Raw genomic sequence first — 22,250 nt, forward strand, 5'->3', positions numbered from 1 at the left:
GTGCTGGGAGCTGTAGTGCTGGGGCGCGGGGCTCGCGGTTGGCCGCGCTGCTCCCCGGGGCATGCCGGGAGGTGTAGTCTTCCGGCTGCCGGGCGGCCGAGCCGTGCTGGCCAGGGCATGCCGGGAGGTGTCGTTTTCAGGGACTCGGCTGCCGGGCAGCCGCAGTGCTCTCGGGCATGTGCGGGGAGGCATTGCCCTTGGTCCCGCCACAGCCTCCGCTGCGCGGGACGAAGGGTAGTTCTGTGGCCGGTTCCGTGTGTTTTTCTGCAGCCTTCCCGCTGCGCCCGGTGCCCAGAAAGCGGTGCGGCCGCGCCTGGAGAGCGCGTGCCGCAGGGCTCGCTGCTGCCACCCGGTGAGCAAAGTGCGGTACTGCTGCTCGGGTGGCGCCAATGCGCGGTGTCGGCGTCCGTCCGAGCTCGCTGCTGCCACCCGGTGACCAAAGTTCGGTACTGCGGCTCTGGTGGCGTTCATGCGCGGTGGCGCCGTGCCCAAGAGCTCGCTGCTGCCACCGGGTGACGAAAGTGCGGTACTGCCGCTCGAGTGGCGGAGGTGCTGCGCGCGCTGGGAGGAGCCGTGCCCTGTGTGTCCGGCGCTGCAATAAAAAATGCCTGCCCGCTTGCTGAAATGCTACAACGGCTTCAGAGAGTCTTTGTGTTTGCCCAAGGACGGCATCGTGGGCTCCAGCCGTGGGCCGGGGCCGGGGGAGCCCCAGGTGCGGGCAGCGGGGCTGATGGCGACGGCCCCTCCCTCTGCCGGTGGAGGGCCCGGTGCTGCCGTGCCCCGGGTGGCCGTGGAGGGGCCGGTGCGAGCCGAGGGAGGAGTGGAGCTTTAGCCGGGCTGCGGCTGCAGCGAGGGAGAAGGTGAGCGCGGGGTTGGGGGGGGTGGATGGATGGATCGGCGGGTCCCGGAGAAAAGCCCCCGGCAGGGCGGGGTCCGTGTCGGGGAAAAGGAGCGGCGGGGGTGCGGCGCCGTGTCGGAGCCGCCAGTCGGGGGCTGCCCGGAGCGGGAGGCGCGCGGCAGGGCGCTGCCCGGAGCCGTACCGGGGTGCCGCCCCGTGCCGGCGGCGCGGACTGCCCGGAGCCGGAGCCGCGGAGCGCCGCCGCGCCGTACGCGCTGTCGCCGCCCCCTGGCCGCAATGCAATACTGCAGCCCGGCGTTCGGCGCAGGGTCTGGCCCCTCCGGCGCGCCGTCGGCGCGTGGCGCATGCGCGGTGCGGCGGAGCAGCATGGCGGCACTCTGGTGGCGGGTGCAGGGGAGCAGAGAGGCCAGCGGTGAGGCGCGGGCTCCCTTCCGGCGGGTGCGGGGTTGCGTGGTAGCTGCCCGCGGGTGGTGGGACGGGCAGCTTGGAGCCGCCCGCTGCGGCAGGCTGCTGGTGCGCTGGAGGCGAGCCGAGTGCGGGCAGCCCCGGGGCCAGAGGCGGGAGGTGACGGAAGGGAAGAGGGGAAGGAGGCGGGCACCCCCGCAACTCGGCAGAGCTCCCCCGGCCTCGCTCGCCCCGCGCAGCCGCCGCCAGCTCCAGCACGTCTCCTGAAGCCTGTCCCGGAGCCCCCAGCCTCCCCCAGGGCCCGTGGTGCGCGCGGCACGCTGGCCTTCGAGTGTGCCTCAGTCTCCCTTAACGCGGTCGCCGCTGCTTCTTTCTGTGTGGCAGGGGCCGCGCTGAGGACGCGTTTGTCCGTTCGTGCCCTGGGGATGCCGTTGTCTGCGCCCGCTCCGGGCTTGTGTGGGCTGTGTGTGCCGGGCCTCGCTGTCCTGTCGGCATGGGGGTGAAAAGGGAGAGGCGGAGCGCTGAGTGGCTGCGGCCAGGAGGTGGCGTGGCTGAAGCTGGAGAGTCCGGAGGAGGCTGAAGAAGAAGAAGAAGAAATGGAAGGCCACCTGGCTGGCAGCTGCCTGGTGCCGCAAGCAGGAGAAAGCCTGCCTCTCTCTGCAGGTGAGGAAGGCTCCCTCTTGGTAGCCCGCAGCAGGCCAGGCTGCCAGCGTGCCCCGCAGGGTCTGTATGTGTCACCAGCAGCGCTGTACGGTTGTGGAGCGCGCGAGCGAGTGAGCGAGGCTACGTGCCTAGGGAGCCTCGTCTCCTAAGAGGTGCAAGACATGCGCGTTTTCTCTTAGGTGGAGGACAGCCAAGCGACCAGAGTTACGGAAGAGGAAGGGAGGAGAGCAGGAGAGAGAAGCATCTGAAGCGGTAGAGTCTTCCGGCAGCGCTGTGAGCGAGAGCAGCGGTGAGTGCCGGGCCTTCGGGATCCTGTTGCTTCTCTTCTGCGTCCTCGGCCCTCCCCTGGATCCTTCTCTTTCCCACGCTGCTGTGATTTTTTTTTTTCTTTTTTCTTTTTCCTTTTCTTTTCCTTTCCCTGTACCTCCCGTCTTCTGTCTGTGTTTGTGTCCTGCTCCCTGTCCCTGTTTTTCTCCCTCCAGAATTTCTCTAGCTGGCTCCCCGTTTCTATTTATTTGTCCTGCTGCCTGTCCGGTCATTTCTTGCTATACGTCCCTGTTCAGCCGGCTCTCCCTTTTTGCCTTTCTCTCCTTCTCTGTCCTGCTTCATGGCCGTTTCTTCTCTTTCTCTCCCTCTCTGTTCTCCAGCCCGTTGCTGGTTTGTTTTGGGGTTTCCCTGCACACCCCCCCCCCCCCCCCCCGCCCCCTTCTTGGTCTCTTTGTCTAGATCTGACCCTTTCTTTGTTTCTCGGTCCCTTTTTTCCTGTTCACTGTCCTTTTTGTCTGTCTGTCTGTGTGTCCTGCGCTCCGTTGCCCTCTTTGTCTCTCCTTTCGTCTTCATCTCCTCCCCCTGCCCCCGTCTCTCTCTCCCTCTTTTGCGCTCACCGGCCCTACATTTTCGTGCTCCGTCCCTGCAAGGCTCCTCGTCCCTGTTTTTCTTGATTTCTCTACCTATCTGGCGTTTTCTTTCGACCCTTCTTTCTCTCTGAGCTCCTTAGTCTTCTCCCTTGTCTTATTTTCCTCTTCCTAGTGCTCTGCCCTGCTCCCCATCGCTTATTTTCTCTCTCCGTTTCTCTGCCCTGCTCCCCCTCCCTCTCTTTCTTTCTCCGTCCCCCTCTGCTGCTCCACAGCAGTGTTTTTCCTTTCTCCAGCTCTCTGACCTGCTCCCCGCCCCCCCCCCCCCCCTTTTTCTCTCTGACATTTTTTCTGCTTCCTTGGACCTCTCTCTTTGCAATCTCGCGTCCTGCTCCCTGTTTGTATCCCACTGTCCTGGTCCCTATCCCTCTCTTTGCCTCTTTATCCCTCTGTCCCTCTTTTTTCTTTCTCTGTCTCTCTGCCCTGCTGCCTCGTTCGGTCCAGTTCCCTTTCTGTTTGCTGGGTTGTTGGTTTTTTTTTTCCTCTTTTCATTCCTCTGCCTTGCTCTGTGTTCCGTCCTCTCACTCCCGCAGTGTCCTGCTGTGTGTTACCTGTCTTTCTCCCTGTTGATTTTTTTCCTCTTGCTCTGTCCTTCTGTCCTGCTGGCTGGAAGTAATTTTTTATTCTCTGCGTTTCTGTTCTTCTGACCATGGTTGTTTTTCCATTCTCCACCTCTCTCTCTCCTGCTCCCCACCCTCGCCTTTCTCTCCCTGACGTTCTTTCCTCTTCCTAGTACCTCTGCTTTTCTGTGTCCTTGCACTCCACTCGCTCTGTCTCATTCTATCATGCTGTCTTGCTCCCCATCCCTCCCTTTCCTTTCTACCCTTCCGATGTGTGTGTCCCCAAACCCAAACTTTGTACGTGTCCCTGTCAACACCCTTCTGTCATTCTTCTTCCCTTGCTCTTCTTGCTCTTTTTCTCTCTCTTCTTCTGTGCTGCGGCCCATCGCTGTTTTTTCCTCCTCCATCCCTTTGTCCCACTCCCTGTCCTTGTCAGTTTTGCCCTGTGCTCTGGCTCCAGTCTTTCCTTGTTTTCTGCATCTCTGTCATTTTCCCTGTACCCTTTTTCTCTCTGCTCCTCAGTCCTTCTCCCTCGTCTTGTTTTTCTCTTTCTGCCGTCTCTCTCTTTTTCTCTGTGACCCTCTGTGCTCCTCTTCTCCTTATCAATTTGTGGTTGTGTAATGTGTCCCCCTTCTCTGTGTCTGTTTTCTGCTGTCCTGCTCCCCAGCCCCATTATTTATTGCTTCACCCCTCGGTCTTGCTCTCAGTCCCTGTTTTCTCTCGCGCTGCGCCTCGCTGCCGTTCTCTCTGTTGCTCTCGTTCGCTGTCTGTCCCAGTGTCCTGCTCCCTGTCGTGCTCTCTTTCACAGTATCTTTCTTTCTGGCTCCCTGTCCCTCACCTGTTTTCTCTGTCACTCTGTCCTTCCTCCTGGCTTTTCCTTGTCCCTCTGGCCTCCTACTTGTCGCTACTTTTTTCTTCCTTTCTCTACCTCTCTGCCTCTGTCCTGTTGCTTTCTTCCTCTCTCTGTCTCCAACGTTTCTTTCTCCGTCTGTGCCCCCCTCCCTGTCTCTTGTCTCTTATTCTCTCTGTCCTCCATCCTCGCCCTAACTCTTTGTCTGTGTATCTCCATACTGCTGCCTGTCCCTCTGTTTCTCACTATATGCCCCTGTCCAGCTTGCTGTCCCGTTATTCTCCTCTGTCCTGCTGCTTGGCCTTTTTTCTCATCCTGCAGCCCATCACTGTTTTGTCTTTCTCCACCTCTTTGGCCTGATCTGTGTGTCTCCTGCCCCCGTCCATCTGACGGCTTCCCTCTACTTTTGTCTCCCTCCAGCATTCTTTATTCCCCTGATTCAGTTTCTCTCTTGATCCGTCAGTCCTGCTGCCCGCTCATCATTCTCTCTCTGTCTCTCTCTCTCTTTCCCTCTGTCCTGTTCATGCGTGCAATGCGCCAGCAAGTGAGGCTACGTGCCTAGGGAGCCTCGTCTCGTAAGAGGTGCAAGACATTCGCGTTTTCTCTTAGGTGGGGGACAGCCAAGCGACCAGAGTTATGGAAGAGGAAGGGAGGAGAGCAGGAGAGAAGCGTCTGAAGTGGCAGAGTCTCCCGGCAGCGCCGAGAGAGAGAGCTGCGGTGAGTGCTGGGCCCTCGGGGCCCTGTTGCCCCTCTTCTGCGTCCAGGCTTTCCCCTGGATCCTTCTCTTTCCCACACTGCTGTGATTTTTGGTTTTTTTTCCTCCCTGCCTCCCCCAACCCCCTCCCTTCTTCCGTGTACCTGCTTTCTCCATCTCTGTCTGACCAGCTCCCTGTCCCCATCTTTTAGGTCCTCCCTCTCTGCCCTGTTACCCGTCGCCATTTTTATTTTCTCCGTCTCTCTCGGTCTGTCTCAAGGTCCTGATTTTTTTAAGTTCCTCCTTCTCTGCCCCATAGCCTGTCACTTCAGCAGGTCTGTTTCTCCACCCTCTCCCTGTGGGGCTCCCAGCCCCTCTTTCGCACTTCCTCCCTCTGGAGCCTGTGGCCTGTTGCTTTCCCCCCCTCTTATTTCTCTCTCTCTGTCTCCCTGCCCCTGTTTTTTCATTCCTCCTGTCTCTGCCCTAGAGCCCGTCAGGAGTTCTTTCATTCTCTGGCTCTCTCTTTCCAGTAACCAGGCCCTGTTTTTCAGTTTTGTCCTCCTGTCTGCCGTGTGCCACGGTGCGATTTCATTTCTTTTGCCATCTCTCCAGGTCTGGCTCCCTGCCAGGATTTTTTAATCCGTCCCTCTCTGTCTTGTAGCCTATTGCTGTTTTCTCTTTCTCTGTGTCCCTCTGTCCGGCTCCCTGTCTGTACTTATTATTTTTGTTGAATTCCTCCCTCTCTGCCCTGTACGTGTTGCTCTTTACACTTTCGTTCCTGGACATGTCTCTGTAGATTGCTCCTAGTCCTGGTTTTTTTAATTCCTCCCTCTCTGTCTGTCGTGGTTTAACCCGGCAGCTGGCAGCTAAGCACTAGAGAGCCGCTCGCTCACAGCCCCCACCCCCACCTTTTTCCCTCCCCAGTGGGATGCAGAGGAGAAATGGACAAAAGATAAAACTTGTTGGTTGAGATAAAGACAGTTTAGTAAGGCAACAAAGGAACTACTGCTGATAATGCTAATAACGATGATAATAATGGCAACAACGCACATGCGAACCAAACTATACGCAGTACAGTTTCTCTCACCACCCGATGACCGATTCACAGGCAGTCCCCGAGCAGCGATTGCAGAACCCAGAAATCGCAAGTTTCACTAAATTCCAAAATAGTTTGACCTCCCGGACAAGAGCGGGTTCCAAGTCACGGCAACAAGAAGAGCCGATTCCTGCCCTGCAGCCAGCCCCCATTCATAAGCTGCGCGTGACGTCTGTGGTACGGAATATTTCCACTGGCCAGCCTGGGCTAGCCCTGGAGCCTGTCGCAGGTGGTGGTGGTGGTGTGTTTCCCCCCTGGCCATTTCTTTCTCCATTGCGCTCTGTCCGGCTTCCTGTCCCTACTTATCAATTCTTTTCTTGCTGCCCTGTGGCCCGTTGCTATCTTCCCTTTTTCTGTCTCTCTCTGTATGGCTCCCGCTCTCTTTCTTTTTGAAATTCCTCCCTCTCCGTCTGGGAGCCTATTGTGGTTTTTCCTTTCTGCGTCTCTCTCTGGCTGGCTTCTGCTCCCTGGGTTTCAATTTCTTCCTTCTGGGCCCTTTAGCCTATGGCAATTTTACTTCTTTCTCAGACTCTGGATCCCAATTTTTCACTTCCTCCTCGTCTCCCCTCCCCCGCCCCTTTTTCCAGCTCCCTCCCCGGCTCCCTATCCCTGTGTTTTAATTCCTCACTCTCTGTGCTCTGGCTGTTGCTGTACTTCCCGTATGCCTTGCTCCGCATCTGGCGCCTCGTCCCTGTCTTTGCATTCCTCCCTCTCCTCCCTATAGCCCATCACTATCGTTGTCTTTTGTCATCTCTCTGTCCAGATCCCTGTTTTTGCCGCCTTCTCTCTCTGCCTTATTGCCCCTGGCTATTTTTTCTTCTTCCCTCTCTGACTGCCCGGCTCCGGATCCCTATTGTTTCATTCCTCCCTCTCTGTCCTGTAGCCCATCAGTATTTTTTCTTTCTCTGGCTCTCTTTGTCTGGCTCCCTGTCCCTGTTGTTCAGCTTCTTCCTTCTTGGCACTGTAGCGTGTTGTGATTCTGTTTCTTTCTCCACCTCTCTGTCTTCCCAGCTCCTCATCCCTCACTTTTAAGTCCTCCCTCTCTGTCCTGTTGCCGATTGGATTCAGCCCTGCCCCCCCCCCCCTTCAGTCTTTCTTGCTTCCCATCCCTGTTTTTTAAGTCCTCCCTCTCTGCCACATCACCCATTGCTTTTTTCTTTTCTCCATCTCTATGTTGTCTCACTGCCCCCATTTTTTAGTTCTTCCTCTCTGCCCTATGCCCTGCTGCTGTGTTTGCCTTTCTCGGTCCCTCCCTGTGCAGCTCCCTGTCCCCATTTATTAACTCCTACCTCTTTTTCCTGCACCCACCACTGTTCTCCGCGATCTCCATCTCTCTCTGTCTGCCTCCCGGTTCTCAGTGTTTAATTCGTCCCTCTGCCCCCTGTAGCCCCACGCTATTGGTCTGTCTGTCTCCATCTCTCTGTGTCCAGCTCCCTGGCGCTGTTTTTGGTTTCCCCCAGCCCATCTTGTAGCCCATCACTGGTTTTGTTTTGTTGGTTTTTTGGTCTTCCTCTGTGTCTCGCTGTCCAGCTCCTGGTCGCTGTTCTTCAATCCCTCCGTCTTCCCTGGAGAGTGCTTTTGCTTTTTTAACATTCTCCATTGTGCTCTGTCCGGTCTCCTGTTGCTCTTTATCCATTCCTCCCTCTCTGCCCCATGGCCCATCACTTTTTCTCCTTTTATTTCTGCCTTTCCCTCTGTCCGACTCCCTGTGCCTGGTTTTTAAATTCCTCCCTCTCTGCCTGTCACCCGTGCCATCTTTTGCCTTTCTCGGTCTCTCTCTGGCCAGCGCTCTGTCCTTATTCATGGATTCTTCCCTCTCCACCTTGTAGCCTGTTGCTTTTGTCCTTTGTCCTTCTTACTTGTGTCTGTCTCCCCGATAACCCTATTTTAGAATCCCCCCCTTTCTTTCTGTACGCATTGCTCTGTGGCTTTTTGCTCTCTGGCTCTCTTTTGTTCAGCTCCCGCTCCCTACTTCTTAAGTCTTCCCTCTTTTCCCTGTAGTGTGTAGCTGTGTGGTTTGCTTTGTGCTGTCGTGCCCACCCTCGCCCCTTCCCTCCGTTGTTTGCGGTCCCAGCTCCCTGTCCATGTTGTCTCATTCCTCCCTCTGCCCTGTTTTTGTAGCTTTTTTTTTTGTCTTTCCCCATCTGTCTCAGTCCGGGTCCCTGCCCCTATTCTTTTTTCCTCCCTTGCTGTCGTGCTGCCTGTTGCAGGTTTTTTCTGCGCCTCTGTCCTGCTCCCCCATCCTTTTTTGGTCTCTGTCCTACTCCCTCTTCTTCTTTCTGCTGCCACTCTTCCCGTCTCCATGCTGCTTCTTTCTCCATTTCTGTAGGACTCCCTGTCCCCGTCCTTCTCTCGCTGTCCCTTTCCCTGCTTCGTGCTTTCTCGTTACACCACCGGTGTCCAGCCGTCTCTCACTTTTCTCCTCTCTTGCAGTGGCCTGCACCCTGCTCCTCATTTTTGGCAGCCTCTGCCAAGCAGCGCGTTGCTCCGGGAGCCGACTGACCGAGTGTTCCCAGCTGGAGCAACGGGCGCAGCTGCAGGAAGGAGTGCCGAGGTGTCGGAGGGGCAGAGGGAGCGTCGGGGGCCCCGAGCCCTGGAGCAGAACGGCTCCCGGGACTGGCTGGGTGCGTGACGGAATGAACACCTGCAGTCCCTTTTGCCCTCCTGGCTGCGTTTGTGCTTGGTTTGCATGGGACGAGGGGATGCGCCAGAGCCCAGGGGAGGAGGGGACGGGCTGTGGGGCTGGGGCAACGGCCCCCTGTTCCTGCTGGGCTCCAGCCGTGGGCCGGGGCTGGGGGAGCCCCAGGTGCGGGCAGCGGGGCTGAGGGCGACGTCCCCTCCCTCTGCCGGTGGAGGGCCCGGAGCTGTCGTGCCCCGGGTGGCTGTGGATGGGCTGGTGCGAGCCGAGGGAGGAGGAGCAGAGCCGTGCCCGGGCTGCGGCTGCAGCGAGGGAGAAGGTGAGCCTGGGGTTGTGTGTGGGGGGTGGATGGAGCGGCGGGTCCCGGAGAAAAGCCCCCGGGCGGGCGGGGTCCGTGTCGCGGGCAAGGAGCGGCGGGGGTGCGGCGCCGTGTCGGAGCCGCGAGTCGGGGGCTGCCCGGAGCGGGAGGCGCGCGGCAGGGCGCTGCCCGGAGCCGCGCGTGGGTGCCGCCCCGTGTCGGCGGCGCGGGCTGCCCGGGGCCGGGGGCGGAGCCGGGCGCGGCGCCGCGCCGTACCCGCTGGCGCCGCCCCCTGGCCGTAATGCGGTACTGCAGCCCGGCGCTCCGCGCAGGGCCTGGGGCGCGCGGCGCATGCGCGATGCGGAGGAGCAGCATGGCGGCGTCCTGGTGGCTGGCGCTGGGCGGCGGGGGAGCAGAGAGGCCAGCGGTGAGGCGCGGGCTCCCCTCTGGCGGGTGCGGGAGTGAGTGGTGGCTGCCCGAGGGTGGTGGGACGGGAAGCTCGGAGCCGCCCGCTGCGGCAGGCTGCTGGTGCGCTGGAGGTGAGCCGGATGCGGGCAGCCCCGGGGCCAGAGGCGGGAGGTGACGGAAGGGAAGAGGGGAAGGAGGCGGGCTCCCCCCCCGCAATTCGGCAGCGCTCCCCCGGCCCCGCTCGCCCCGCGCAGCCGCCGCCAGCTCCAGCACGTCCCCTGAAGCCTGTCCCGGAGCCCCCGGCCTCCCCCAAGGCCCATGGTGCGGGCGGCACGCTGGCCCTCGAGCGTGCCTCGGCTTCCCTGAATGCGGTCGCCGCTGCTTCTTTCTGTGTGGCAGGGGCCGCGCTGAGGACGCGTTTGTCCGTTCCTGCCCTGGGGATGCCGTTGTCTGCGCCCGCTCCAGGCTTGTGTGGGCTGTGTGTGCCGGGCCTCGCTGTGCTGGCGGCATGGGTGTGAAAAGGGAGAGGCGGATTGTTGAGTGGCTGCAGACAGGAGGTGGCGCGGCTGAAGCTTGCGGAGTCCCGAGAAGGCTGAAGAAGAAGAAATGGAAGGCCACCTGGCTGGCAGCTGCTTGGCGCTGCAGGCAGGAGAGAGCCTGCCTCTGCAGGTGAGGAAGGCTCCCTCTTGGTAGCCCGCAGCAGGCCAGGCCGCCAGCGTGCCCCACAGGGTCTGTATGTGTCACCAGCAGTGTGGTACATTTGTGCAGCCCACGACTGAGGCTGCATGTCTCTGGAGCCTCATCTCGTAAGAGGTGCAAGACATGCGCATTTTCTCTTAGGTGGAGGACAGCAATGCGACCAGAGTTATGGAAGAGGAAGGTAGAAAGAGAGAGAAGCGTCTGAAGTGGCAGAGTCTCCTAGCAGTGCTGTGAGCGGGAGCTGCGGTGAGTCACAGGCTTGAGGCCCTGTCGCCCCTCTTCTACATCCTGGGACCTTTCTGCCCTTCCCCTGGATTCTCCTCTCTCCCATGCTGCTGTGATTTTTTATTTTTTTTTTCTTCCCTGGACCTCTCCTTTCTATTCTTGTGTCCTGCTCCCGCTCCCTGTCCCTCTTCTTTTTTTCATCCTCTGTCTCTGTCCTGCAGCCCATTGCTGTATTTTTCTTTTCCAGCTGCTTTTCCTCATCTGTATCCATATCTGTTTTCCCCACAATTTCTGTGGCCTGTTCCCTGGTGTTCTTTTCCTCTCTGTGTTTTTTTTGTACCGTTGTGTCTCCCTGCCTTCCTTCTGTTTCACTCTCCTTTCTTCTCTTTCTATCCCTTTGTCTTGCTTATTGTCGCTGCTTTTTTTCATTCTGTGTCTCACTGTGCATGTCCTCCTTCATGTTCACGTCTTACTCTCTCTGAGCCTTTGTGCTGCTCCGAATGCCTCTCTTTTTTTCTCCAACTATCTGTGCATCTCATGGTCTGTCTTTCTCTCTCTCTCTCGTCATCGTTGTTCTTGTCTGTCTTGGTTCCTGTCCCATTGTTTCTCACTCTATTCCTTTGTCCCACTCCCTGCCCATACTCCTATTCCCTTCTGTCCTGTCAACCATCCCGAGTGTTCCTTCTCCGTCTCCATCCTGCCGCTGTCCTAATCTTTCCTTCTCTGCCCTGCTCCCTGTTGCTCTTCCTGTCTCTTTTCCTCTGTCCGTTCTGCATTTTTCTCCATCACTGTCCAGATCCCTGTCCGTCTTCTTTTTTTTTTCTTGCTGTCATTGTGCTTCCTCTTGCAGGTTTTTTCAGCCTTTCACTCTCTGCCCCATTCTCTCTCCCATCCTTTGTTTCTCTGCCCCCCCCCCTCCTCCCCGTTCAGCTAGCTGTCCTTTCTTTCCTTTTTCTCTTCCTCGGTATTTTTTTTTCTCCATACCTTTCTCCCACAGCCCGTCGTGGTTGCTTTTTTCCTCCAGTGCTCTCCTGCTCTCTGTCCCTTCTTTCTCTCTGTCATGCTGTCATGCTCCCTGTGTCTGTTTTTCAATTCCTCCCTTTCTGTCCTGCAGCCTAGTGATGTTTTTACCTTCTCTATCTCTCCTGCTGCCCAGCCAAGTCTTTTTCCTCTCCATTTCTGTCCTGCTCCATGTCTCTTATTTTCGTCTGCCATCTCCTTGTCCCCTTTTTCTATCTCTGTATCACCTTGTCCTGTTCGTTGTCCCTGTCTTTCTCTGACAATCTGTCCTGCTCCTTAGAATCATAGAATCAGTCATTAAGGTTGGAAAAGACCTCTAAGATCATCCAATCCAGCTGTCAACCCATCACCAGCATGCCTGCTAAACTATGTCCCGAAGTGCCATATCTACATATTTTTTGAACGCCTCCAGGGATGGGGACTCCACCACTTCCCTGGGCAGCCCGTTCCAATGCTTCACAACCCTTTCAGTAAAGAAATTTTTCCCAATATCCAATCTAAACCTCCCCTGATGCAACTTGAGGCCATTTCCTCTCGTCCTGTCGCTAGTTACTTGGGAGAAGAGACCAACACCCACTTCACTATAACCTCCTTTCAGGTAGTTGTACTGAGTGATAAGGTTTCCTCTCAGCCTCCTCTTTTGCAGACTAAACACCCCCAGTTCCCTCAGCCGCTCCTCTTAAGACTTGTTTTGCAGACCCTTCACCGACTTCATTGCCCTTCTCTGGACACGCTCCAGCACCTCACTGTCCTTCTTGTAGTGAGGGGCCCAAAACTGAACACATTACTCCAGCTGCGGCCTCACCAGTGCCGAGTACAGGGGCACAATCACTTCCCTCCTCCTGCTGGCTACACTATTCCTGATACAAGCCAGGATGCTGTTGGCCTTCTTGGCCACCTGGGCATACTGCTTGCTCATGTTCAGCTGGCTGTCAGCCAACACCCCAAGGTCCTTTTCTGCCGGGCATCTTTCCAGCCACTCTTCCCCCAGCCTGTAGTGTTGCATGGGGTTGTTGTGACCCAAGTGCAGGACCTGGCACTTGGCCTTGTTGAGCCTCATACGATTGCCCTTGGCCCATCAATCCAGCCTGTCTAGGTCCCTCTGCAGAGCCTTCCGACCCTCTAGCAGATCGACACTCCTGCTCAATTTGGTGTCATCTGCAAACTCAATCCCCTCAGACAGATCATTGATAAAGATGTTAAACGCTGGCCCCAAAACTGAGCCCTGGGGAACAGCACTTGTGACCAGCCGCCAACTGGATTTAACTCCATTCACCACCACTCTCTAGGCTCGGCCATCCAGCTAGTCTTTTACCCAGCAAAATGTACACCCATGCAAAGAAAGAGCAGCCAGTTTCTCCAAGAGGATGCTGTGGGAAACAGCGTCAAATGCCTTACTGAAGTCCAGGTGGACAACATCCACAGCCTTTCCCTAATCCACTAGGTGGGTCACCTGGTCGTAGAATTAGATCAGGTTGGTCAAGCAGGACCTGCCTTTCATGTACCCATGCTGGCTGGGTCTGATCCCCAGGTTATTCTGCACATGACCGGTGAGTGCATTCAAGATGAACCGCTGCATAATCTTCCCCGGTGCCAGGGTCAGGCTGACAGGCCTGTAGCTCCCTGGATCCTCCTTCTGGCCCTTCTTGTAGATGGGCGTCACAATGGCAAGGCTTGTCCTTCTCTTTCCCCTCTTTATCATTCCCCATCCTTCTTCTTGCCTTTCTTCTTTCTCTTTTTATCCTTCTGCCCCAATGCTGCTTTCTCCACCTCTGCCCTGCTCCCTGCCCCTTGTTTCCTCTCACCATCCCTCTGTCTTGCTTCCTGTCCCAGGTTTTCCTATCTTTTCTAAGTGTTGTTACCTGTCCAGTCGTTTCTTGGTGTATGTCCCTGTCAAGGTGACTCTCCCTTTTTTCCTTTCTCTCTCCCTCTGTCCTGCTTCCTGACACTTTCTTCTCTTCCTCTGTCTGTTCTCTAGCCCTTTGCTGCTTCCCTCCCCGCCCCCCGCCCCAAGAGATCCCTCTGGTCTCTTTGTACAGGTCTGACCCTTTCTTTATTTCTCGGTCCCTTTGTCCTGTTCCCTATACTTTTTCTCTCTCTTGTCTGTGTCCTGCGCCCTGTCACCATCTTTGTCTCTCCTTTCTTCCTCCTCTCCTCCCCCTGCCCCCATCTCGCTCTCCCTCTGTCCTGCTTGCCAGCCCTGCATTTTCTTGCTCCATCTCCTATTCTCTATTGCTCCTCATCCCTATTTTTCTTGATTTCTCTACCTCTCTGATCTTTTCTTTTGACCTTTCTTTCTCTCTCTGCTCCTCGGTCTTCTCTCTTGTCTTATTTTTCTCTTTCTAGTCCTCTGTCCTGCTCCTCATCGCTTATTTTCTTTCTCCATTTCTCTGCCCTGCTCCCTGTCCCTCTCTGTCTTTCTCCATCCCCCTGTGCTGCTCCCCAGCAGTATTTTTCCTTTCTCCAGCTCTCTGAACTGCTCCCTGCCTCCACTCTTTTTCTCTCTGTCATTCTTTCTGCTTCCCTGGATCTCTCTGCAATTTTGTGTCCTGCTCCCTGTTTATATCACACTGTCCTGGTCCCCATCCTTCTCTTTTACCTCTCTGTCCCTGTCCTTGTCCTGTTTTTTTCTTTCTGCATCTCTCTGGCTGGCTGCCTATCTCTGTCTAGTTCCTTTTCTGCTTTTTTTTTTTTTCCCTCTCAGTTACATTGCTATTCTTTCTGTCCCCATTTTTTTTTTCTCTCTTCATTCCTCTGCCTTGCTCTGTGTTCCCTTCCTCTCACTCCCCCAGGGTCCTGTTACCCATCCTTCTCCCTGTTGATTTTTTTTTTCCCTCTTGCTCTGTCCCTGTCGTGCTCCCTAGAAAAATTTTTTTTAATTCTCTGTATTTCTGTCCTTCTGTCCATCACTACTTTTTTGTTCTCCATCTCTCTCTCCTGCTCCCCACCCTTGGCTTTCTCTCCTTGTCATTCTTTCCTTTTCCCTGTACCTCTGCTTTTCTGTATCCTTGCATCCCGCTCCTTCCGTCTCGCTCTATCATGCTGTCTTGCTTCCCATCCCTGTCTTTTTCTTTCTACCCTTCCAACATGTGTGTGTCCCAACCCCCATTTTTTGTGTCCCAGTCTTTCTACACCCTTCTGTCATTCTCCTTCTATTGCTCTTCTTGCTTTTTTTCTCTATTATGCAGCCCATTGCTATTTTTTCCTCCTACATCCCTTTGTCCTGCTCTCTGTCCTTGTCAGTTTTGCCCTTTGTTCTGCCTCCAGTCTTTCTTTGTTTTCTCCATCTCTGTCTTTTCCCCTGTACCTTTTTGTCTCTGCTCCTCAGTCCTTCTCCCTCATCTTATTTTTCTTTCTGCCACCCCTCTCTTTTTCTCTGTCACCCTCTGTGCTGTTCCCTTTCTTTTATTTCTTTTTTCTTTTCTTTCTCCAATTACCTGTTGTCATACCTGTCCCTCTCTCTCTGTCTCTCTTCCGCTGCCTTGCTTCCTGGCCCTATTATTTATTGTTTCACCTCTTTGTCCTGCTCTCAGTCCCTGTTTTCTCTCGTGCTCTGCCTCTCTGCTATTCTCTCTGTTGCTCTCATTTGCTGTCTGTACCAGCATCCTACTCCCTGTTACCTGGGCCTGCTACCCATCATTACTTCTTTCTTTCTCCCTTCTTTCTCCCTTCTTTCTCCCTTTCTCTCCCTTCTTTCTCCCTTTCTGTGCCTCCATCCTGTCACTCTCCTCCTCTTTTTGTCTTCAATGTTTCTTTCTCCTTCTCTGCCCTGCTCCCTGTCCCTTTTCTCTTACTCTCTCTGTCCTCCATCCTCGCTGAGAGCGAGAGCTGCAGTGAGTCCCGGGTCCTCAGGGCCCTGCCGCATCTATTCTGTGTCCCGACCCCTCACCTGGCCCCTTCTCTTCAGATGCTGCTGTGATTTTTTTTTTTTTCTCTGTGTAGCTTCTTTCTCCATCTTTGTCTGACCGGCTCCCTGTCCCCATCTTTTAGGTCCTCCCTCTCTCTGCCCTGTAGCCCATGCCTTTTTCCTTCTCCATCTCTTTCTGTCCGGCTCCTGGTTCCTATTTTTGCTTTCCTCCCTCTATGTCCCGTAGTCTGTTGGTATTTTTGCCGTCTCTGTCTGTCTGGCTCCCTGTCCCTGTGGTTCAAGATCTTCCTTCTCGGCTCTGTAGCACATTGCGAGTCTACTTCTTTCTTAATCTCTCTTTATTCTGCTCCCTGCTCCTTATTTTGAATTCGTTCCTCTCTGTCCTGTCACCTGTCGCTATTTTTGACTTGCTCCATCTCGCTCTGTCTTGCTCCCTGTCCCTGTTTTTCTAAGTCTTCCTTCTCTGCCCCCTAGCCTGTCATTATATTTTTGTTTCACAGTCTCAGTTTGTCTGGCTCCCTGTCCCTCTTTCCTCATTCCTCCCTCTCTGCCACGTTGCCTGTTGCTTCTTTCCTTCCTCCCTCCCTCTCTGTCTCCCTGTCCCCATTTTTCAACTCTGCCTGGTAGCCCGCCACAGTTTTTACTTTCTCCATCTCTCTCTGTCCCACTCCCTGTCTCTAGCTTTCAATTCCTCCCTCTCTCTTCAGAAGCTGTCGGGACTTTTCTCCTTCTCAGTCTCTCTGTTCTGGCTCCCTGACCCTGTTTTGTAATTCCTCCCTCTCTGCTCTGTTACCCGTCACCATTTTTAGTTTCTCCGTCTCTCTCGGTCTGGCTCAAGGTCTTGATTTTTTTAAGTTCCTCCCTCTCTGCCCTGTAGCCTGTCACTTCTGCAGGTCTGTCTGTCCACCTCTCCCTGTGAGGCTCCCAGCCCCTCTTTTGCACTTCCTCCCTCTGGAGCCTGTGGGCTGTTGCTTTCTCCCTCTTATTTCTCTCTGTCTCTCTCTGACTCCCCGCCCCTGTTTCTTCATTCCTCCCTCTCTGTCCTAGAGCCCATTGGTAGTTCTTTCATTCTCTGTCTCTCTCTTTCCAGTTCCCAGGCCCTGTTTTTCAATTTTGTCCTTCTCGGCCCTGTGCACAGTGTGATTTCATTTCTTTTGCCATCTGTCCCTGTCTGGCTCCCTGCCAGGATTTTTTAATTCCTCCCTCTCTGCCTTGTTTTCTCTGTCTCTGTGTCCCTCTGTCCGGCTCCCTGTCCCTGTCTTTACTTTTTTTTTTAATTCCTCCCACTCTACCCTGTACACATTGCTCTTTACATTTTCATTCCTGGACATCTCTCTGTAGATTGCTCCCAGTCCTAGTTTTTTAATTCCTCCCTCTCTGTCTGTCGTGGTTTAACGTGGCAGCCAACAACTAAGCACTAGAGAGCCGCTCATTCACACTCCCCACCCTCCCCAGCGGGATGGGGAGGAGAAATGGACAAAAGGTGAAGCGTGTGGGTTGAGATAAAGACAGTTTAATAAGACAACAAAGGAAATACTACTAATAATACTAAAACTTCTACTACTAATAGCCATAATAATAATGAATATGCAAACCAAACTATATACAATACAATTTTTCTTACCACCTGATGACCGATTCACAGCCAGTTCCCAAGCAGTGATCGCAGAACCCGGAAATCGTGAATTTTGCTAAATTCACATAATAGTTTGACCTCCCAGCCAAGAGAGGATTCCAACTCATGGAAATGAGAAGCGCCGATTCCGGCCCCCTGGCCAGACCCCATTCATAAGCTGCGTGTGAGTCTATGGTATGGAATATTCCCATTGTCCAGCTTGGGCTAGCCCTGTAGTCGGTCGCTTTTTTTTTTTTTTCTTCTTTCTCCTGTGTCCGGCTCTGTGGCGCTGTTTTTTATTTCCTCCCTGTCTGTCTTGTAGCGTAGCTCTGGTTTTTTTTCTTTTTCTCCATGTCTCGCTGTCCTGCTCCCGGTCCCTGTTTGTTAATTCCTCACTCTTCCCTGGAGCCCATTGCTATTTGTTTCTATTCTCCATCGCACTCTGTCCGGTCCCCTGTTGCTATTTATCCATTCCTCCCTCTCTGCTGTGTGGCCTATTGCTTTTTCTGCCTTTCTTTCTGTCAGTCTCCCTGTCCCTGTTTTTTTAATTCCTCCCTCTCTGCCCCATCACCTGTGTGACCTTTTGCCTTTCTGCTTTCTTGGTCTCTTTCAAGCCGGCTCTCTGCCCCTGTTCATTAATTCTTCCCTCTCCACCCTGTAGCCTGTCACTTTTGTCCTTTCTCCATCTCGCAGTCTCTGGCTCCTTGGTGACCTGATTTTAGAATTCTTTCTGTATGCATTGCTATTCTTCTTGCTCTCCAGCTCTCTTTCTTCCAGTTCGCAGTCTCTATTTCCTAATTCTTCCCTCTCTGCCCTGTAATGTGTAGCTATGTGGTTTGTTTTTGTGTTCCCCCCAGCCTTGCCACTTCCCTCCATCGTTCGCTCTCCCAGCTGCCTATCCTTGGTGTTTCATTCCTCCCCCTCTGCCTTTTGTTCATAGGTTCTTTTTTTGTCTTTGCAGCTTTTTTTTTTTGCCTTTGCCCAACTCTCTCGGTCCAGGTGTCTGCCCCTATTCTTTTTTTCTTTCCTCTCTGTCATGCTGCCTGTTGCAGGTTTGTTTTTTGCATCTGCATCCTGCTCCCATCCTCCTTTGTTGGTCTTTGTCCTGCTCCTTCTCCTTGTTTCTGCTGCTTCTTTCTCCATCTCTGTGGGACTGCCTGTCCCCGTCCTTCTCTCACTGTCCCTTTCCCTGCTTTGTGCTTTCTTGTTACACCGCCGCTGTCCAGCCATCTGTCATTTTTCTCCTGTCTTGTAGCGTCCTGCACCCTGCTCCTCATTTTTGGCAGCCCCTGCCCAGCAGCACATTGCTCCAGGAGCCGACTGACCGAGTGTTCCCCGGTGGAGCAACGGGCGCAGCTCCGGGAAGGACTGCCGAGGTGTCGGAGGGGCAGGGGGAGTGTCGGAGGTGGCCTGAGTCCTGGAGCAGAGTGGCTCCCAGGACTGGCTGGGTGCGTGACTGAATAAAGACCTGCAGTCCCTTTTGCCCTCCCAGCTGCGTTTGTGCTTCATTTGCATGGGGCAAGGGGCTGTGCCAGAGCCCAGAGGAGGAGGGGACGGGCTGTGGGGCTGGGGCGATGGCCCCCTGTTCCTGCTGGCCTGCAGCTGTGGGCCGGGACTGGAGGAGCCCCAGGTGTGTGCAGTGAGGGTGATGGTGAAGGCCCCTCCCTCTAATAGGGGGGCTGCCGGTGAAGGGGCCAGTGCTGTCTTGTTGCGGGTGGCTGTGGAGGAGCCGGTGCGAGCCAAGGCAGGAGCAGAGCTGTCACTGCACGTCACCGGGCTGTGGCTGCAGCGAGGGAGAAGGTGAGCAGGCCGGGGGCGGGCGGGCGAGTAACGGGTGGGTCCAGGGGAAAGTCCTCAGGAGGGCGGTGTTGCCTGCTGAGGGGCGGCCGGGACAGCGGGACCCTGTCGGAAGCAAGGAGCGGCGAGGGTGCGGCCCCGTACCGGAGCCGGGTGGTGGGGGCTGTCCGGAGCTGCGCTGTGGAGCGTGGGGTTGCTATGGGGCTCGGGGGGTCTTCCGGGTGCGTCAGCGGGAGGGCACGGTGTGCCCGCAAACTTAGGCACCGGGGAAGATGCCTATCGCGGTGTGGTGGGTGCTGCGGTCCGCGGGCGGGGGCTGGCGGTCGGCCGGGTTGGTTCCCCGGGGAAACCAGGGGAGGGGCGGTCTTCCGGCACCCGGCTCCCGGGCTGTGCTGACCAGGACAGGCCGGGAAGGTGCAGTTTCCACGTACTTGGCTGCCGGGCAGACGCATTGCTCTCGGTCACGTTGCGCTTGGTGCCGCCACGGACCCCGTTGCGCAGGACGAGCTGTATTTTGTTGCCGGTTTCGTGCGTTTTCTGGCAGGGTTCGCGGTGTGCGCGTTACCCGAAAATGGTTCACCCGCAGAACCCGGCGGCATGGCCGGCGCCGGCCGGGCAGGGCATGCGCGGTGGCGCCCCGGCGGCCGGGCATGCGCGGTGGCGCCCCGGCGGCCGGGCATGCGCGGTGGCGCCCCGGCGGCCGGGCATGCGCGGTGGCGCCCCGGCGGCCGGGCATGCGCGGCGGCCGGGCATGCGCGGTGGCGCCCCGGCGGCCGGGCATGCGCGGTGGCGCCCCGGCGGCCGGGCATGCGCGGTGGCGCCCCGGCGGCCGGGCATGCGCGGTGGCGCCCCGGCGGCCGGGCATGCGCGGTGGCGCCCCGGCGGCCGGGCATGCGCGGTGGCGCCCCGGCGGCCGGGCATGCGCGGTGGCGCCCCGGCGGCCGGGCATGCGCGGTGGCGCCCCGGCGGCCGGGCATGCGCGGTGGCGCCCCGGCGGCCGGGCATGCGCGGTGGCGCCCCGGCGGCCGGGCATGCGCGGTGGCGCCCCGGCGGCCGGGCATGCGCGGTGGCGCCCCGGCGGCCGGGCATGCGCGGTGGCGCCCCGGCGGCCGGGCATGCGCGGTGGCGCCCCGGCGGCCGGGCATGCGCGGTGGCGCCCCGGCGGCCGGGCATGCGCGGTGGCGCCCCGGCGGCCGGGCATGCGCGGTGGCGCCCCGGCGGCCGGGCATGCGCGGTGGCGCCCCGGCGGCCGGGCATGCGCGGTGGCGCCCCGGCGGCCGGGCATGCGCGGTGGCGCCCCGGCGGCCGGGCATGCGCGGTGGCGCCCCGGCGGCCGGGCATGCGCGGTGGCGCCCCGGCGGCCGGGCATGCGCGGTGGCGCCCCGGCGGCCGGGCATGCGCGGTGGCGCCCCGGCCGCTCTTAAGTAGTTACACCTTTTAAGTAGCTCATTGGTTCTCTGTAATATTCCATTCTCTTGAGCATAGTAGGGAGTATGAAAAACCCCCTTGACTCCTTCCTCAGTGGCCTGGTCTGGGACTATTTTGGCGTAAAAGTGTGAGCCCTTATCTGTTTAGATTGATTGGGGAAGGAGCTGAATCATCCCTTTAGGGCTTGAACTGTATTTTTTTTCTGTGGTATGGGCGAATGCCTCTGCTTGCATTAGCCCAGATACCACTCCAACTCCCACTAATATGTGTTTCTTTCCCTCGGGTTTTCAGAAAGTGGCAATATAATTTACTTGCCAGGTTTCCCATAGTCCCTTCCTGCTTTTAGTGTTTAAGGGAGGTTGGTCTAAGGGGTGTTTGTCAAGTTGACTACGACAGAGGTTACATGCAGAAATACATATGTGACAGCTTTCCTTGGTAACGAGCCAGCCTCGAGTGTGCGCCTCACAGTAGAGATCTTTGCTCCCTGTATGCCTTCTTTTAACGTGCAGCCATTCAGGTAATTTTTCCGAATTTTCCGTTATTGGATCATTTTGTAGGGGAGCTAAATGTGATAGTTCATCTACTTTGTTGTTCCACTGGCTAGTTAGATCGCCTCCATTTTGATGGGAAGCTACCCAGGCTATGGCAAAATTTCCTTGTTTCGCAGTTCCTAGGATATCTTGCCATTTGTCCTTCTGCCATACAGGTATCTGATTTACCTCCCACCCATTTTGCTCCCAGAAAGAAAGCCATTCCCTGCACCCCTTAAAGACAGCAAAAGAGTCAGTATAGATATAGATAGGAGAAGAGGATTGAGCTTCATGTTGGAAAAACGCTCCAGACTGCAACTAATTCTCCTACTTGTGCACTACCTTCTCCTTCTGTTATGTTTTTTTTCTTCAGTTCGAATCTGTAAAGCCATTGCCCGATATTTCCACACTTTCCCTTCATGTCTAGCTGAGGCATCAGTAAACCAAACTTTCTCTAGTTGTTCAGAAAACAGAGGGGCAACTCGTATAACTGGGGATGGAGGATAATTTTTGTACTTCAGGGGAAATCTTCTTGTATAGTTAATTTTTTGTGTATACCCTCAGATACCTGGAAGATGGTACAATTATGTTCAGTCTGTGCATACCCCTTTCACACAGATGCATGCTGTGCCACCCCATCAGGGGTTGGGGTTCTGGACAAAATTGGTTTCATTATCTTAAAGGGGCCTCTAAGTATAATTGGCTGTTGGCAGATGATATGTTCCGCTTCCCGCAATGCAAATAGTCCCTTTTCCCATACTGTATAACTTTTTTTCTGCGTCCTTAAACCTATGTGAATAAAATCCAATAGGGTTTGGGGGTCCCTCTGGCTCCTTTTGCCAAAGGTGGATTAACAGTCCTGACTGAGCAAATCCTCATTCAATCTGGATTGGGTCAGTGGGGTGAATAGGGCCTAAGGCTTGATAGTTAGAGGCTGCAAATATTAATAATTGTAGGGCTTCCTCATGTACAGGAGTCCAGTCCCAAGAATCACCTTTTTGCAATAAATCATATAATGGTCTAGCTATTATGGAAAAATTGGAAATATGTTTTTGCCAGAAAACCAAGGTTCCTAACACTTGCTGCAATTCTCGTTTTGAGGTAGGTATTCATATTTGGTCTAACGTTGTCAGAGTCTCATCAGGAATACACGCGGCTCCTCCTTTCTACCAGATCCCTAAGAATTTTACCTCGAGGGGTAGGAGGTTGTACCTTTTCTGGTGAAATCTGCAGACCTAGCCCTTCTAGGCGTTTAATGACTGTGGCCTGCTCTTTCTGAACTGATGCTGCTCACTTCCCCCCCCATTAACACATCGTCTATATACTGATAGATTTTTACTTCCTTATCCAGAGGGATTTTTTCTAATTCCCTCGCTAGGGCATGATGTGCTAGGACAGGGGAGTGTTTAAGTCCTTGGGACAACCTAGTGAATGTATATTGTTGTCCTTTCCAAGTGAAAGCAAAGTGGGTTTGATGTTCAGGTTGAAAAGGAACCATGAAAAACATGTCTCTAACATCAATAGTTGCTAAAATTGTGTGGCATGTTCCTGAATGGTGCTAATGAGCTCGGCTGTGTAAGGCACAGCAGTGGTTAATGGTCCCGTATTAGCATTTAAATGGCAATAATTGATAGCTGCCACTTTCCATTTGATTTTCGCACTGGCCAGACCTGGGAATTGTAA

The 22,250-nt window shown here is 55.5% G+C and overlaps 1 protein-coding gene across 3 annotated transcripts; it reads left to right on the top strand.

The window, feature by feature from the left end:
* Nucleotides 1–474: 474 nt before the first annotated feature.
* Nucleotides 475–18,297, top strand: LOC142359798 (uncharacterized). 3 transcript variants are annotated; one of them, XM_075412181.1, is made up of 6 exons: nt 475–860; nt 2,107–2,216; nt 4,861–4,968; nt 8,475–8,665; nt 10,226–10,330; nt 10,531–13,630. In XM_075412181.1, exons 1-5 carry the CDS (start codon nt 625–627, stop codon nt 10,316–10,318), a joined length of 738 nt encoding a protein of 245 aa, XP_075268296.1. In that variant the 5' UTR covers nt 475–624; the 3' UTR covers nt 10,319–10,330; nt 10,531–13,630. The 3 variants fall into 3 exon arrangements, with proteins under 3 accessions (XP_075268296.1, XP_075268295.1, XP_075268297.1); XM_075412180.1 differs by lacking the exon at nt 10,531–13,630 and adding an exon at nt 18,068–18,297 and having other exon boundaries at nt 481–860; XM_075412182.1 differs by lacking the exons at nt 475–860; nt 10,531–13,630 and adding exons at nt 1,172–1,271; nt 18,068–18,297.
* The last annotated feature ends 3,953 nt before the right edge of the window (nt 18,298–22,250 follow it).

Source organism: Opisthocomus hoazin, unplaced genomic scaffold, assembly GCF_030867145.1.
Source record: "Opisthocomus hoazin isolate bOpiHoa1 unplaced genomic scaffold, bOpiHoa1.hap1 HAP1_SCAFFOLD_131, whole genome shotgun sequence".
Lineage (NCBI taxonomy): Eukaryota > Metazoa > Chordata > Aves > Opisthocomiformes > Opisthocomidae > Opisthocomus > Opisthocomus hoazin.